The sequence below is a fragment of the Xyrauchen texanus genome, chromosome 24 (genome assembly GCF_025860055.1).
Source record: "Xyrauchen texanus isolate HMW12.3.18 chromosome 24, RBS_HiC_50CHRs, whole genome shotgun sequence".
In the NCBI taxonomy this organism is placed as follows: Eukaryota; Metazoa; Chordata; class Actinopteri; order Cypriniformes; family Catostomidae; genus Xyrauchen; species Xyrauchen texanus.
Window position 1 is genome coordinate 33,945,762 of NC_068299.1, and position 15,613 is coordinate 33,961,374.

At 37.5% G+C, this 15,613-nt stretch overlaps 1 protein-coding gene across 5 annotated transcripts in view; it reads right to left on the reverse strand.

Moving 5' to 3' along the window:
- Window positions 1-15,613, reverse strand: part of LOC127618201 (cullin-9-like) — a 67,472-nt gene that overhangs the window by 26,913 nt on the left and 24,946 nt on the right. For 2 of the 5 annotated variants that reach the window (XM_052090510.1, XM_052090514.1), the window contains exons 8-25: window positions 13,354-13,546; window positions 12,881-13,082; window positions 12,607-12,797; window positions 11,302-11,498; window positions 10,943-11,180; window positions 9,628-9,733; window positions 9,311-9,538; window positions 9,138-9,228; window positions 8,188-8,359; window positions 6,022-6,127; window positions 5,817-5,912; window positions 4,772-4,947; window positions 4,044-4,177; window positions 3,734-3,919; window positions 3,498-3,527; window positions 1,725-1,855; window positions 1,189-1,371; window positions 153-310 (exon numbers count right to left, since the gene is read on the reverse strand). In XM_052090510.1, coding sequence (XP_051946470.1) covers window positions 153-310; window positions 1,189-1,371; window positions 1,725-1,855; window positions 3,498-3,527; window positions 3,734-3,919; window positions 4,044-4,177; window positions 4,772-4,947; window positions 5,817-5,912; window positions 6,022-6,127; window positions 8,188-8,359; window positions 9,138-9,228; window positions 9,311-9,538; window positions 9,628-9,733; window positions 10,943-11,180; window positions 11,302-11,498; window positions 12,607-12,797; window positions 12,881-13,082; window positions 13,354-13,546 — 2,818 coding nt within the window. The remainder of the gene's footprint in view (window positions 1-152; window positions 311-1,188; window positions 1,372-1,724; window positions 1,856-3,497; window positions 3,528-3,733; window positions 3,920-4,043; window positions 4,178-4,771; window positions 4,948-5,816; window positions 5,913-6,021; window positions 6,128-8,187; window positions 8,360-9,137; window positions 9,229-9,310; window positions 9,539-9,627; window positions 9,734-10,942; window positions 11,181-11,301; window positions 11,499-12,606; window positions 12,798-12,880; window positions 13,083-13,353; window positions 13,547-15,613) is intronic. The other 3 variants (XM_052090513.1, XM_052090515.1, XM_052090512.1) reach the window with 2 other exon arrangements.

Consider the following 15,613-nt stretch of genomic DNA (forward strand, 5'->3'; position numbering starts at 1 on the left):
AAAAAAACATCTTTTTAAGCCATTTCAAAGCAAATACATTAATATCGAGAAAGACATCACATACAGTCTCATAAAATGGTTAAAACAAAAATCAAGGTATAATTGTTTTAGCAATATCAGTCAGTCGTAGTTTTCAGCAGCAGTTGTCATACCTGTAAAAGTGCTCAAAGGTGTTGGCCAGCTCCAAACCAGACAGGAAGAGCATAGGCTCCAGGAACTGCTGCAGCTGATTCAGAGTGTCCACATTCCCAGAGTCCACAGCACTCTCCTGGATCATCTTGTCTATGTACTGTGCAAACCGTTCACTCACCTTCAATAAAAAAATAAAAATCAGTCTCAAACAATCATTGCTCATGGAATCACTGTCTGAGGTCTGACGATTTAATGGATTAAACATTTAAAAAGAATCCTTTTTTTTTGTTCTGGTCTTCAAAAAAAATTATAATAGATTTATAAAATTGAACAAAACAAGAGCAAATCATTCTGACGTCATCATGGGACTCTATTGCTGAAATCAAGGGATTTTTTCCAAAAGTGCTTTGGGTATGAAAGTAGGTGCATCTCAAGACATGTCCAAGTAACATTAAACTATATATTATATTTGATATTCTATTTTTATGATTTTTAACATGTTTTGAATTTTGTGACATTATTTTCCTGACAATTAAGCACATTTTACCCTGAAATTCACCACAATTTTCCCAAACATTTTAATGCTTTGAGATTTTACCATATATTGTACATTAACTGAAGCTCGTAACCAATGTCTGCATGATTTTATGCACTGCTGCCACACAATTGGCTGATAAGATAATCACATGAATAAGTAGGTGTTCAGGTGTTCCTAATAGTGTTCGGTGAGTGTATATTATCATTGTTATTTCATGACTGCGAATGAATTAACTAATGTTAACGAATGCAACCTTATTGTAAAATGTTACAATAAAAACTTCCAAGATGTATCAATTCTTGACAATTTAAAAAATATATAATTTTTGTATGAGAATGTGATTATTGAATTACTGTAATGAGAATTAAAAAATACTTGCTCAATTGACAAAAATGACAATACCAATAATAAATCTTAATATTCCTAAAAATAGGCCTAATTTTTTTCATGCAAATATAAAAACTACTTTATTCCTTTTAAATATGACAGATTCATTGAAGTAATCCCTGCTGACTCACATGCATGGCAGTGAGGATGGAGAGCTGGAGCAGTGCGGCAGAAAACCCATGACGGAGCGCGAGCACAAACGCTGTGTGCTGGCCAAAAAGTTCCTCCATGGCATTCTTCAGCCGTAAGAACATGCTCCTGTAGCGCTCAACGAAGTCAGCAAGGCTAGATGTCGAATCCAAGAAAGTCTTCACCTGCAAACAGCCAAACACAAAGTTACTGTAAACTTGTTTTCACCAGAATTCCCTTACTGTGATCTGTTTAAGATTGAGATGCTCAGTAGGTCAACACCACCTTATTTTTATAAATACATTTGGACAGCTACATATCAAATCAACTGCATGCAGTGCAAGAAGTCCCACGCTGAAAAAGATTAGCTAATTTGACAGCCCTTTGAGCAACCAAACAAGAGTTTTCATACTGAAGAATTCTATAGATTCTCCCCCTAAAAAGCTCAAAGGATGTGTTATAGTCTGCAGACTTTATCTGGGCCTGGAGATAGGGAATTAAACATGTTTAACCCATTGATAACCATTAACCGTCTAACCTGTCGCTGAACGACACCTTGCCAGCACAGAGCAATGCCTGCAATGCTGCTAGTATTCTTCACTTTTGGTTTGGAAGAGGATGAAGATGAGCTCGCTGCTGTTGTTTCCTTATTCTTCCCCTCTTTACCATCTGAGAAAAAACAAAAACACAAAAGACACTGAGTTGCTGCAAATGTCAAAAACATGATCACACAAAATATGGCCTACCATCAAACTGATAAAAAATAAATTAGGGCTGCACAATTAATTGAAGTCAAATTAAAATATTAGTCGAAACATGGTCTTGTGATTATTAAACCACAAAAAGCTGCAGTTTGATTCATATGCAGACGTATACAGTCTGTGTGCTTTAAGTGAAAGGGCGGCACTCTGTTATGTCTACTACACTCTACTCTTAAGCTTTTGTGGGGCTCAAGAGTGTTTTCAGTGAACTCAAGAGTTAAAATACATATCTAATGTAATGAACACATCAAGACACAGAAATAATTGCATTTCTAAGTATTTGCTGAGAAAGGCCCTCTAATAATAATTCAATATTTAATGATTAAATAATTGTAAAAAAATATATTTTTATTTTAATTAGAAATATAATATATATTATAAAAATTATTCAGACCAATAAAATGTATGACATGATTATGTCAGATGAGTAAAGCATTGATATGATGATACAAAAAGTGGTTTTAGAGGGCAATATATTGTTTATTTCTATATTACTGAACATAAGTCTATCATTGGCTACAGTCCACATCCACAACAATGCATTTTGCAATTTAATTCATCGATTCGTCCAAGATAGAGTTATAATACAGGCTATTCTAAGTAGGTGTCAATGTACACCTGCATCAGACAAACGTTTTTCGTCATAAACAAAGCATTTCTTTGTCGCTGTGTAAAGTTTTACATTGTTTGAAACACTTCTCAAGATCCCTGAATTCGGAATTCCACTCCGTCCAGCTGTTTGAGCGCAAGAACTCGTCCTCATCTTGTGCTGTTGCTAGTGTCAAGCCTGAGTGTGGCTTGTTGTCAGTACAGCTGTACGTTGCTTATACAGCTGGAGTTTCGCTTACTGACCCCTGCTGAAAACAAGTGGTACTACAAGCCTGAATTGCTCTGATGATCAGAATACTACTTATTACAGTCCGGGGACATTATTAATTGCGATCATTGTTTTAACATGTTCATTTATATAATTAATCAATCTGAATTAACGTGTTAATCGACACTTCTAGTAATAAAACAATATTTATTTACATTAATATGATATTAAAGTGGACTGCGTTCCAAAAAAGGTGAAGTGTACTGAGACCCAATCACATTGAAAAAATTTACAAATAAAGAGGTCTGAATCCACTTTTCAGTTCAAGTGCAATGTGAATGCAAAGAGGTGGGTTTTTCTCAATTCAGTTAAGGATCAACTGAAGGAGAACCAAGTTTGATTATATTAAAGAGGACTCAAGTGTGAACACCCTTGTAAAGTAGCTTACTCTATTGTCAGAAAAAGTATGGGCACATGATTAACACATGAGATGTTTAATGTTTACTATATCGCAATTCAAGTTACAAATCACAATATTTGTCAAATTAATAAAAATATCTATAATTTTTTTTTAACAAAACCATGCAGGTCTACCAGCAATTCAAATGGAATGGAAACTTTGATTCATTTAGTCATGGTTAGTTTGAAGTTGAGCTTAGCAATTAATGGGTGCTGCAAAATACATCAAATGAAGTCGAAATAAAAGAATGTAAGCTTCTACACTATTACTTACTCTTTAAATCTCTGCTTCTGTTGATACCTTCTGAAAACAAGAAAAATATCTTCAAAAATACAGAAGCCTTGATTTAACACATCTATAGCAGGCCGTTTAAAAATAGTACACCTAGTTATTTTGCACTGGCTAGCAAACATTACCCTTATATTCTACATATAAAAGTATCCCACAATTAGCAGCACTCCAGTCTTGAGACGTATTGTAGTTTTTATTGTAATCTGGAGGTCACTCACTGGATTTGATGGGAGGTTTGAGTTCTTCTGTATCGACAGTGCTCGTGTCCACATGGACAAGTAAATGAGTGAGCCGCCGTACGCGGGAGTTAAAGACAGAAGCTGAGCTCTTATTCCGCTTGGTCGATTCGGAGTTCTCCAAATACTCATTGAGAAGCCAGGACAGAGGGCTTAGAACAGGAGTCTCTGTTACAGAGAGAAGATCACAAGAAGGTCAATACAAACCACACCACAGAAGAACAGTCCAAACATTGTAATACATGAAATATAGGTTCAATATCAAAGGTTTATTCTCATGAATGCTGGATACCTGAGATGGTGATGCTCTGGATGATGGGGGTGATGAGGGCTTCCCAGCAGGTCCGACCCAAAGCCTCTGCAGCCTCAGCGTCAGGCAGAAATCGCTCCGCAAACATCTGCTCATGTCTCAGTGCACTGTTTAACCTAAAGACCAAAGAAACACCAACAATTAAGGGGTGTGGGCAATCACCAGCACTCCATATAATGCAAAAAATAAATACTTGTTCCCAGTAAACATATCTAAATCTTAAAACCTCAATAAATCTAGCAAGACTGGGTACAATTGGGTAAAAAAAACATCCAGTATACTTAATTTAAGATATTAAGATCAATTATATTCATCTGGTTTCAAAGATGACTAATTTGGTCAGGAAAACAAGAAAAACATTTGGTTAAGATTGTTTTTTTTGTATTGGCATTTCACAAATTATCATGAATAGCAAAACATGGCTGCCCACCATAAAATACTGCTCCCAAATAGGCCTACACAATGGCCAGAAATATTGAAATATTTTCTAAAACTCTTCATTTGTGTTCTGCAGATGAAAGAAAGTCATACACATCTGTGATGGCATGAGAGTGCGCAAATGATGAGAGAATATTCGTTTTTGGGTGAACTATCCCTTTAAATGTGGTTGTTACTCAGCAAACTCCACATTGTGTATGTGGCCAACAAGCTCAGCTTTCATTCTCTTAATTCTGCTCTAAATAAATTTCAAATGTGGCAGAAGGTCTCACTTGTTAAAAAGCTGCAGCAGCTGGTTCTTGTCCTCCAGGATCTCCTGACACCAGGTGTGCGCTTTTGTTGTGTAGAAGAGATATGTGCGGCAGCACAATTGCTCCTTAAACACCGGCCAGAATGTGGGCTTTGGCCCCAGCACCTCAAAGCCGTGCACTCGTGTGTCAATGCCACCCTGTGCACAGGAAAACAATTCGTTCAAGTAGCACATTAGAAATATACACAAGGAGATCCTGACATCACATAGTCCAATAGTTTCATGAGACACACTTACTAGATTCTTATGATGGTCATGTTTTATTTCTAGAACTCAAAACAACAGTCCAACTCTTAAATCAACATATAACAGGATTCAATATGAAAGTTGCTTTTTGTAAATATCGGTTATTGGTAAAAATGTATGCCGATAGTTTAGATATTTTAGTGTATTATTATTCGTCTGTGGCTCTCCCTTGAGGGGTCTACAGTGTAACAACGGCCTCTAGAGATGAAATAAAAACAAACACTGACTCTGTGTAGTATTGATGAATGATGATATAATGTTGATGAATTACTGCTCATACAGTATTTATTAGACCAGATGACAGTTCACTTTTTAGTGTTTAGATTGTAATACAGTGACTTTAATTACCATTATTATTGGGATTTTGGTTGAACAATACACTGCATTTGGCATTTTATTCATTTTGGACTCTTGATGCCTCTATGTTTGTGCCTGTGATATAGTAAGGAAATTCGAATAAACTTTTTTCAACATTAAAAAAAAAAAAAAAAAGAAAAAAAGAAAATCGATCAGCTGATCCGTTATCAGCTTTATCCACCAACTTGGTTATTGTGTCATCAAAATCCACTGTCGGTCCACCTCAAATGAAGTCAGACAGTTTGCTTTTCTCAGGAATAACATGCACCACTGAATCATGGACAATATGATCAGAAACGTGTATTAGCAAAGGAAAGAGGGACAACACTGTCTAAGCAAAATACAATTATCCAAATTGTATCATCTTACAACCTAAAACAGACATGTCATTTAATATGTCTGACCTGTTGACATCTTTTGATTCTGATCTGTATGATGGGCCAGAACCGGGTCATATTCTCCAGCAGAACCACATGACTGGCTGAGGGAGGGACATTCACCTGTTCATAATAAATAAAAAGTGTGAGGTATCTTTATATGCCATCTTAACATTCCCTGTACATCATTATATCTGCAATGAGAGATTATGAATGAGAAGTGCTTTCTCACAGTGTTCAGTTCAGTGTTGATGTTTGTGGGATCATCTCCTCCCAGAACAACAATACGAGCTGGCATGTAACTTGAGTCCTCACTGGCTACCAGCACCGTCAACTGCCTGTGAACGAAGAAAATTATGGAGGATTTTCGTTGCGACACAAATAAGCCGCGTTCTATCATTTAAAGCAACAGTTCACCCAAAAATGAAAATTCTTTCATCATTTATGCACACTCATGCCGTCCCAAATGTGTATGACTTACATTCTTCTGCTGAACACAAACAGAAACTTTTAGAAGAATATTTCAGCTATGTAGGTCCATACAATGCAAGTCAATAGGGTCCAAAACTTTGAAGCTCCAAAAAGCACATAAATGCAGCATAAAACTAATCCATAGGATTCCAGTCTTCAGAAGCGATATGATCAATATTTGTTATTTTTTACCATAAATTCTCCACCCTGCACAGTAGGTGGTGATATGCACAAGAACATAAATAGCCAAAAACAAAAGAAGAATGTGGAAGTAAAAGTGAAAGCGGAGATTCATAGTAAAAAAGGACTTAAATATTGATCTGTTTCTCACTCAAACCTATCATATCATTTCTGAAGACATGGATTAAACCACTGGAGTCATATTAATTTGTTTTATGCTGCCTTTATGTGCTTTCTGGAGCTTCGGAGTTCTGGTCACCATTCACTTGCATTGTATGGACCTAGAGAGCTGAAATATTCTTCTAAAAATCTTCATTTGTGTTCTGCAGAAGAAAGTAAGTCACATCTGGGTCTGGGATGGCATGAGGGTGAATAAATTATGAGAGAATTTCATTTTTTGGTTGGACTATCCCTTTAAGGGCACGTTTACACTACACCCGTGGCCAAAAGTATTGGCAGTGACTGAAGTTTGCTGCTTCAGTATTTGTAGATTATTGTTTATATGGTATACTTGAAAACAATGATAAGCTTTTCATAAGATTTAAAGGATCTTATTTGCAAAGGATGCTTCACTGTTGGCACGACACAGTACTCATGGTAGCGTTCACCTTTTCTTCTCCGGACTATCGATTTTCCAGGTGTCCCAAACAGTCGGAAGGGGGCTTTATCAGAGAAAATAACTTTGCAACTGTCTTCTGCTGTCCAATCCTTGTATTTCCTGCAGAATTTCAGTCTGTCATTGAAGTTTTTCTTGGAGAGGAGTGGCTTCTTTGCTGCCCTTCTTGACACCAGGCCATTTTCCAAAGGGCTTTGCCTCACTGTGCATGCAGATGCACTCACACCAACATGCTGCTAATATTAAGCAAGCTCTACACTGGTGGTGACACAATTCTGTACCTAATTCATCAGGAGACGGTCCTGGCACTTGCTGGACACTCTGGGACATCCTGAAGCCTTCTTCACTGCAGTTGAACCATTCTTGATGATCTGGTAAATGGTTCATTCAGGTGCAATATTCTTTGCACCAATTTCCTTGCATGTGAGGCCATTTTGATGCAAAGCGATGATGGCTGCACGTCTTTCTTTAGAGGTAACCATTGCTAACAAGAACACAATTATTGGAAGCACTTCTTCCCTCCTTTTATAGCAATCAGTCTGCTCTTATAATCCAATCAGAGTGATTTCACCTGACTAGTACTCATTCACACTTTCCCAGGTGCTGCTGATATTAGTGAAATTATGTTGGCTGGTCATTTTGTGCCAGGGCCAAAAAAAAAAAACAGTGAAATTTGGGTTTTTGTGATAAAGTAAATTTTTTGGCCAATTAAGCTTTTTGCAATTATTTAAAATGCATCTGATCACTCTGCACAATAATCTAGAAACAATGTGAATAAACAACACAACAACTGAAGCAGAAAACTTTGCAAAACACAACATTTATGTCACTGCCAATACTTTTGGCCACAGCTGTTGAGTGGGGGTGGAATCCAACTTGTAACAATTAACCAAGACTTTTTAGAATTTTGCTACACAACTGATGCAGTTAGAATTGTTAAAATACATACATTTTATTAGTGGCACAAACTTTTATACTGTATGTTTTATGAACTGGAGAAAGAAAATGCTTCAGAATCAGAGCATTTAATATCAGTCATGCATTCAAACATGTCTGTTTTTTGCCATAATCATCTATAGACCTATAGAAGTTACACTGGCTAAATTAAATAAAGTATCAAATCCAGCATACCTGATGACCACCCCCTTATGCATGTAGATGTTGATAAAATGGGAGCCTGTGCAGCCATTGGATTCCCAGTAGGTTTTAGGGTTTTTGTCTGTCAGCTTGTTAGCTCGATGGTGATTGGATGAAACCTCCACCTTCTCCCAGCACTTATCCTCCTTCAGTTCCACACTGGAGCCTGTGGAACATATTATAATCAAATCAAACACTGCACTTGCAGCTTAGGAGCTTCAACATTCAATGGCTCAGTGCAATGCTTGTTAAAGCAACAAGTCTTTACATTTTTGAGAATTCTTGTGATTTTAAAAACATGCTGTATGCCCTGCAATTTATTCACACAGTTTTAAAAGAATAGTTCACCAAATAATTTACATTTACTCATCGTTCTTCTGGCAGACAGTCCAAGCTGCTCTTTTCTATATAAGGGAATGGTGATTCTTATTGCACTATATAAGTACCACAAAATAGTTCCAAAAGTAGCCATACAATAGCTTTGTGTTCCATTTAAAACTGGTGCCTTTAGACATGTCGAGACAGGTGTGACATCATTGACACAAATAGCAATGGATCTCCGATCATGTGACTGCTCGTGACGCAGCATGTTTAAATATACTTGACAGCAAACAAGATTTAGGAGCTAGGGCTGTGGATTATCAGTGAATAATGATTTAAATTCAGCCTGTTCTTCACACATAGCTATTGTATGGCTTCAAAGGATTTGAAGCAAAAGCACACAAGTCAAACAGAATACTTTTATAGAGCTTTTTTGTCCTTTTTATCCACTTTTATTTTATGGAAAAGAGCAGCTCAGACATTCTTCCAAATACCTCCTTTAGTGTTTCATGAAAGAGACAAAATAATAAGGTGTTGGAACGACATGAGGGTGAGCACATAAGATGTTTTTCATTTGCGACTGCAACACTCTTGGCACATCAGTAAGAGCAAGAGGAACCGACCTTGGCACAAGTTTCGCAGGAACACATCAAAGAAGGGAATATTGATGGGATGATGGCTACGACGATGCTCCTCAATCTGACCGAGGACCATCTAATGATACAGATAGAGGACAAATTAACATTTGCAATATTCATTCCTAAAACATGTCCAGAATAACTTGAGAGCTTTATACCTGAATGCATCCGGCCAGCACACTGGTGGTCATTTTCTTGTAGAGGCTGGCGTACTTCTCAGAGTCGTTGATGAGGTCTCGCAGCTCTGTGAACATCAGCAGGTTGGTGCTGTGTTTGTCCAGGGCTTTCAGAAGAGCTTCTTTAGTGCCCAGACGACACATCACCACAGCATAGTCTTTATTTAGAGATGCAAGGCGATACAGGAAGCGGATGAACTGTTGTACGACCTAAGTGTGGGCGATAAAGAGGCATGAAATACTATCATCTGACTTATCAACATGAAATCATATGATTAAATCATTTGAAGTGAAAGTACCTCTCTGTCACTGATAAAGGCGGTCATTGATGACAAGCAGGGCTCAATACTCTCATGCCAGGGCAAAAGATCCTCCTGGTAGTTATCCAAAAACTTGTTCAAAATCCTGTTGAGTATAAAAGAGTTAAAATCACTGGTTTAAAAAAAAGTAGCAAACCATCACTACAATCAAAAAGTTCTCCTTACATTCTCACAGATCACATTCTGGTTACCATAATGCAAAAGAAAAAAATACTTTACATTATGGAAATAAGAAAAAAGCTCACGCTATTCTCTGCGGCATCCATGCACAACTCACCACGCGCCCCGCCTAGAGTGAACCACATTATAGCGACCACGAGGAGGTTACCCCATGTGACTCTACACTCCCTAGCAACCGGGGCAATTGGCATATGCATGCATTTTGATTCTGAAAGAAATCGCTAGTTTAAAAACCAACAATATATTTTTGAAATTATTCGGCCCGCAACAGGTGATGCTAAATCAAAACACGCTCACACAGAGTGCGCATGCATGCAGGTGAGAGAGATTTTAGCTATTAATTGATTTTAGGGGGCCAAAAGTATATTTAAAATATTTAAATATTTTTGGGGTTTTATATAAATTAAGAACACGCTTAATGAAAAGATGTTACTTATACAGGCTCCTGTGTATACTATGCTTATTATGATTTCTATCTGAAAATTCCCCCACATGGGAAAAAAGGTAAATCACTATTTTTGCATATTTTAAGTGAGGCAAATCCCTTATTCAGAGCTTGTTTTTCCAAAACAGATCACTAGTTTCTCTAATGAGATCTGGAAACACTGAAACAAGTATGTCACCCACCCTTTACACGTTATTACCCACTCTTTTATTTCGTTCAACCAGTAACCATTTGGAAAACAGGCTGCAGGCCACCAGAACCGCAACGTAAAAATACTCTTTCAGATCAGAACAAACCGAAATGTGAAACATTTAAATTTCAGTCCCTGCTTTGAACAATAAACAAGCCCAAAACAAGCAAGGGACTCTTATTTTGAAATGATGGAGACCTGGCTCCATTACAATGCTTTTATACAAAGTCCCTTTCAAGGTAAGCCTGTCCACTAGGCGGCAATCTTTGGAACGCTCTCGAGCATGTTGAGCAGCTATTTTCTATGTAAACAAGTTGCATACAAGTGCAGATTCTATCTACTTGAATGGAGAAAGACCGAAATCTCCAAGGCTGTTGATAGATTTTTGCAGATCACAGATTGTTTAAAAGCAACTATCAGCACTGATTAATCAGTAACACTGATATATTGCTCTACCTCTACTTGTTATTGTCACACACCTAAGGATAGAGAGCTGTACGGCCCGATCCGCTCTGTGCTGGTCCATGAGGCGTACAAGGTCATGGAAGGTGTCTCTGCTGCGGGTCACTTCATTTCTTTCTTCCTCCAGTTGGGAGGCATCATCACACAGCAGCTGTTCCAGGGTAAGTATGACCTCTTTAGTGGCCGGCATCTCCTTCAGACTCGCCACCAACATCTTCAGCTCGGTGTCTTTGAAGTCATGCTCGTCTTTAGACTCTACAGACACAGACAGATCTGTATGTTACTACAAAAGAGGCGATTATTGACTCTACAGACACAGACAGATCTGCAAGAGATAAATCAATTAGGATAAGGTTAAGATAACGCAGAGTGATACCTTTCTTCTCAAGTTTGTGGACCATGGAGATGTGGTTCAAGGCGATGATGGCCAGCATGCTGTGATGGTTCTGAGCTGAAAGGCACTTCTTCAGTGTGGCACTGACATTGCAGGTGACTAGCTGCTCTGCCAGACTCTTGTGACTGGAGATCAACATGATGATGACCAGAAGCCCGTTCCGCACGGACAAACCACAGCTGCATACATCACAGGATTAAAATGAACATGAATTCAGAAATCACATTCAAGAATATAAAAGAGTTGGGTGATATGAAGGCATATATACAGAGCAATGGTACAAATGTGTCAAGCAGTAAAGATTACTGATATAAAAAATGTAAAAAGACACCAAGCTGAAAACATACTCTGCAAATGGTGATGCAGACAGGCACTTCCAGTGAAAACAGCTTTGTTGATTATAAAAGACAGCTACCGAGCTTTCACGTGTTATGATGCACCAGTCATGTCTGATGTCTTGTTACATGTGTTCGTATATCAGCTATTTTACAAGGACTCAGAATGTGCCTCATCCAGTCATGTTTAACTTATAATGTAGACTATTACTGAGTTTTCGAAGAATATCTCATCTCTGCTGTTCAATGAAAGTGAATGGTGACAAGAACTTTAAAACAACAAAAAGCACATAAAGGCAGCATAAAAGTTGTCCGTACAACTCCAGTGATTTAATCCATGTCTTCAGAAGTGATATAATAGGAGTGGGTGAGAAACTGATCAATATCAAAGTCCTTTTTTACTATAAATCTTTAAGTTCAGTTCCACATTCTCATTTAGTTTTTTGTCGATTCTCATTCTTTGTGCATATTGCCACCAACTGGGCAGGGCTAGTCAAAGGTGGAGATTTACAGTAAAAAACGGACTTAAATATTGATCACATCACTTCAGAAGACATGGATTAAACCACTGAAGTCAGATTACTTTTATGCTGCATTGTGTCCTTTTTGGAGTTTCAAAGTTCTGGCCACCATTCCACTTGCATCGTATGGTTATACAGAGCTGAAATATTCTTCTAAAAATCTTGATTTGTGTTCTGCAGAAGAAAGAAAATCATACACATCTGGGATGTCATTAGATTAGGGTGAGTAAATGATGAGAATTTTAAATTCTCTTATAACTATTCCTTTAAGTAGTATATATACAAAAAAATGGGATTGAATTTAGAACAAAAATAGCAATTTTTTGACATTTTATTGTGTGAACAATTTCATATCACGACAATGGTAAACAATATTTCGATCATTCTTATTAAGGACACACACTACACAATGACTAAAGCAGATTTCTTACCCTGCTGTGCCAAGCATGAGGTCAATAGCCGAAGGGATGGAACACAGTAGTCCTTTAGAGCCCTCCGGTGTGGCAGAGCCAATGCTGGCAAAAATCTCCAGCATCATCTGAGTGCCAGACTCAGAGAGGGGCAGACACCCACCAACACTGCGCGGGTCATGCTTACTGGCACCTGTTATCACCTTCAGAGTCTGGGGGAAAGCAATACACATTTGTCAGGCCTAAGAAAATAAGAAATGTAAGAAAAGAACAGAACAGAAGAATGGCAACTCACCGCCAGAGCGATCTGCTGCACCTGAATACAGGTAGGATACTCCTGCATGCAGCACAGGATGGCTTTCACACCTCCTTCTGTGGCGAAGGAGACCCTCCACTCGTATTTCAGCATGAGACTGCGGGTCAACAGCAGCGCAGTAACAGCGTTCTGCTTGGGCTGACTGCCAATCATTTCCACCAGCAACTTTATCACTTTGTCACTGCAAGAGAGAAGAAAAAAGCAGATAGTCACATAACATCAAAAAAATTATAAATAGAAAATTAAGCATACTAATATGAAACATTAGTAACATCAGTGTTTGTGATTGACCAAAAAAAAAGTGTTTTCTTTTTTAAATGTATCAACTTTAATAAATAAGAAGTTTACACGGTATAAGTTATAAAGATAAGCAGTTTATTATTATTAGTTTAGCAGGATCAGTTGGTAAAATCTCATGAAGAAATGTCCAGGTCACATGTCCACCCTCTCACCGGATGGTCTGTGCAGAGTCTGATCTGAGGGTGCTTCTCTCCTGTGGTCCCTCTTCCTCCAGAATCTTACTGATGACCTTCATTCCAGCCAGCTGCAGTCCTGAATCAGAGCTGCTCTTCTTCATGATGTCCACCACCTCTCCGATTTTCTCCAGAGCGCTCTTCTTACCCTGCACCTTTGGACTGTTGAACACTGCAGTGTACAGAATCACAAAATGTACCTGTTATTTTTCTCATTGCTGGTCAGGTTTGAGAAATCACAGTCCTTTTTAATGAAAGGAGACTTGAATGCGGCCTAATGAAGGATTTTGGTCCTGTTAACAAAAGGAATAAAGATGTGTTTTGGGTGATCCGATCACAAGTGAATGGGTGAGGCACTTCATTTGCACCTGGCCGTAATATGAATCTCTTTTAACGCCTTGTGTTCGGATTTCAAGGGGAGGGTCGCTGATTTTATGATGACAAACATCAATCTCTATATTATTGTGCTAACTCATGACTATAAAGCAGAAGAAAGTAAAATAAGAAAAAGACAGCATAAAAAAGGTTTCTCTCAAATACACTTGACAAACATCATTTAGAGCTGTTTTCTGTGTTTCTGTCACTGCATGTTGATATCAGACACACTGAAGTTCTGTGAAGACTTGTGCATGTGTATACAAGCACTTTTTTATATATTCTGATCAATGGGTCATTTCTAGGGAGGTCCTGATATCATTTTTTGAGTATCAAAACTTCCTTTTACTTAGATTTTTTTTTTTAGAATTCCATATCAACTGTTTAATTAAATTTTATCATCAAAATAGTGACTAATAAAATGTATTTTAAATTTCATCAAATTAAAATGTATGTTTCAGTGTTATTGTTTACTGGGGCCTATTACATTTTTTTATTTTATTGAACATATTTATGTACAATTCAATGCCGCGGTTAATGAAATTTTTTAAAATAAAATCATAAAACATTTATAAATAATTATATATACTGTACATAAATATGTAAAAATCACAGACTTGAGCGATCTGTTAGTTATACTGTTCCGGAAAGTCTCGTGAATGTGCATAGACATCGGGTTTCAGGGGGATGAACACCAGTTGAGACTGTTATGCGTGAGGATGAAGTGCATTTTCTTCTGTTTTGTGGCTAATTAAGGATTTTATGGTTACATCAATGTTGGTTAGTGGTCTATATAATTTAGCCTTGGGTACACAATCTTTCTTTGGATGTCAATATGTCACACTTTAATATAGGTAAAATGTATCTCTCCACGTGGAATATTAATGGGCTGAGGCACCCTATAAAAAGAAGGAAGGTTATATCTTTTGGTAGAGCATGTGTTTTGTAATGCTGGTTCAAGTAAGAGCAAGGGAGTCATCACATTGATAAGTAAGCATTTAAATGTCTCAAACATATTAAAGATAATTTAGGAAGAGTCACTATTATTTTGGCTGAAATACAGGAGCAAAATCAGATTTTAGCGAATATTTATGCACCCAATGCTGATGATCAGCACTTTTTTTTTTTAATAGATCTTGAGGGTAAGCTACAAGCAGTTGGTATCCTCCATGACATGGCTTTGGGTGGAGACATCAATCTTTTAATGGATTTGGTCCTTGATCATAGTAATGCAAAAGTGTGTAGACCCTTTAGAGCAACATTGACACTTCTGAGGGTGTGTAAAAATCTTGGTCTTACAGACATTTGGAGACTTCTGAATCCATCTGGGAGGTATTACATCTTTTTTTTTCATCAGTTCACAAAATTAACTCTAGAATATATAAATATATATATACATATATTTTATATCCAAGTCACTTATTCCATTTACCACTGACTGCTCAATTGGGAACATTTTAGTTTTAGGTCATATAGATGGGGCTTTAATACATCCCTTCAACAGGATCCAGCATTTCAACAAATGTTAAAGACAGAAGTCAATGTTTATGTAGAAACCAACTGGTCCTTAGTTTCCTCTGTGGGTGTGACATGGGAGGAGCTTAATGCAGATCATACAATATGCCTCATTCATTAAAAAAAATCAAAGCATAGAATTGGAAAAGAGTATTAAAAATGATAAAACGGAGCTGAAGCTACAAATGTCATCCAATGGACTTAGAGAGTTGACTCCGCTAAAATCTCGTTACAATACTATTTTGTCACAGAAGGTGGAGTTTTGCTTATTCAGGGCAAGACAGACATATTTTGAGTCCGGGGACAAAGCAGAGAAACATTTTGCCATTAACATAAAAGAGAGTTTTTT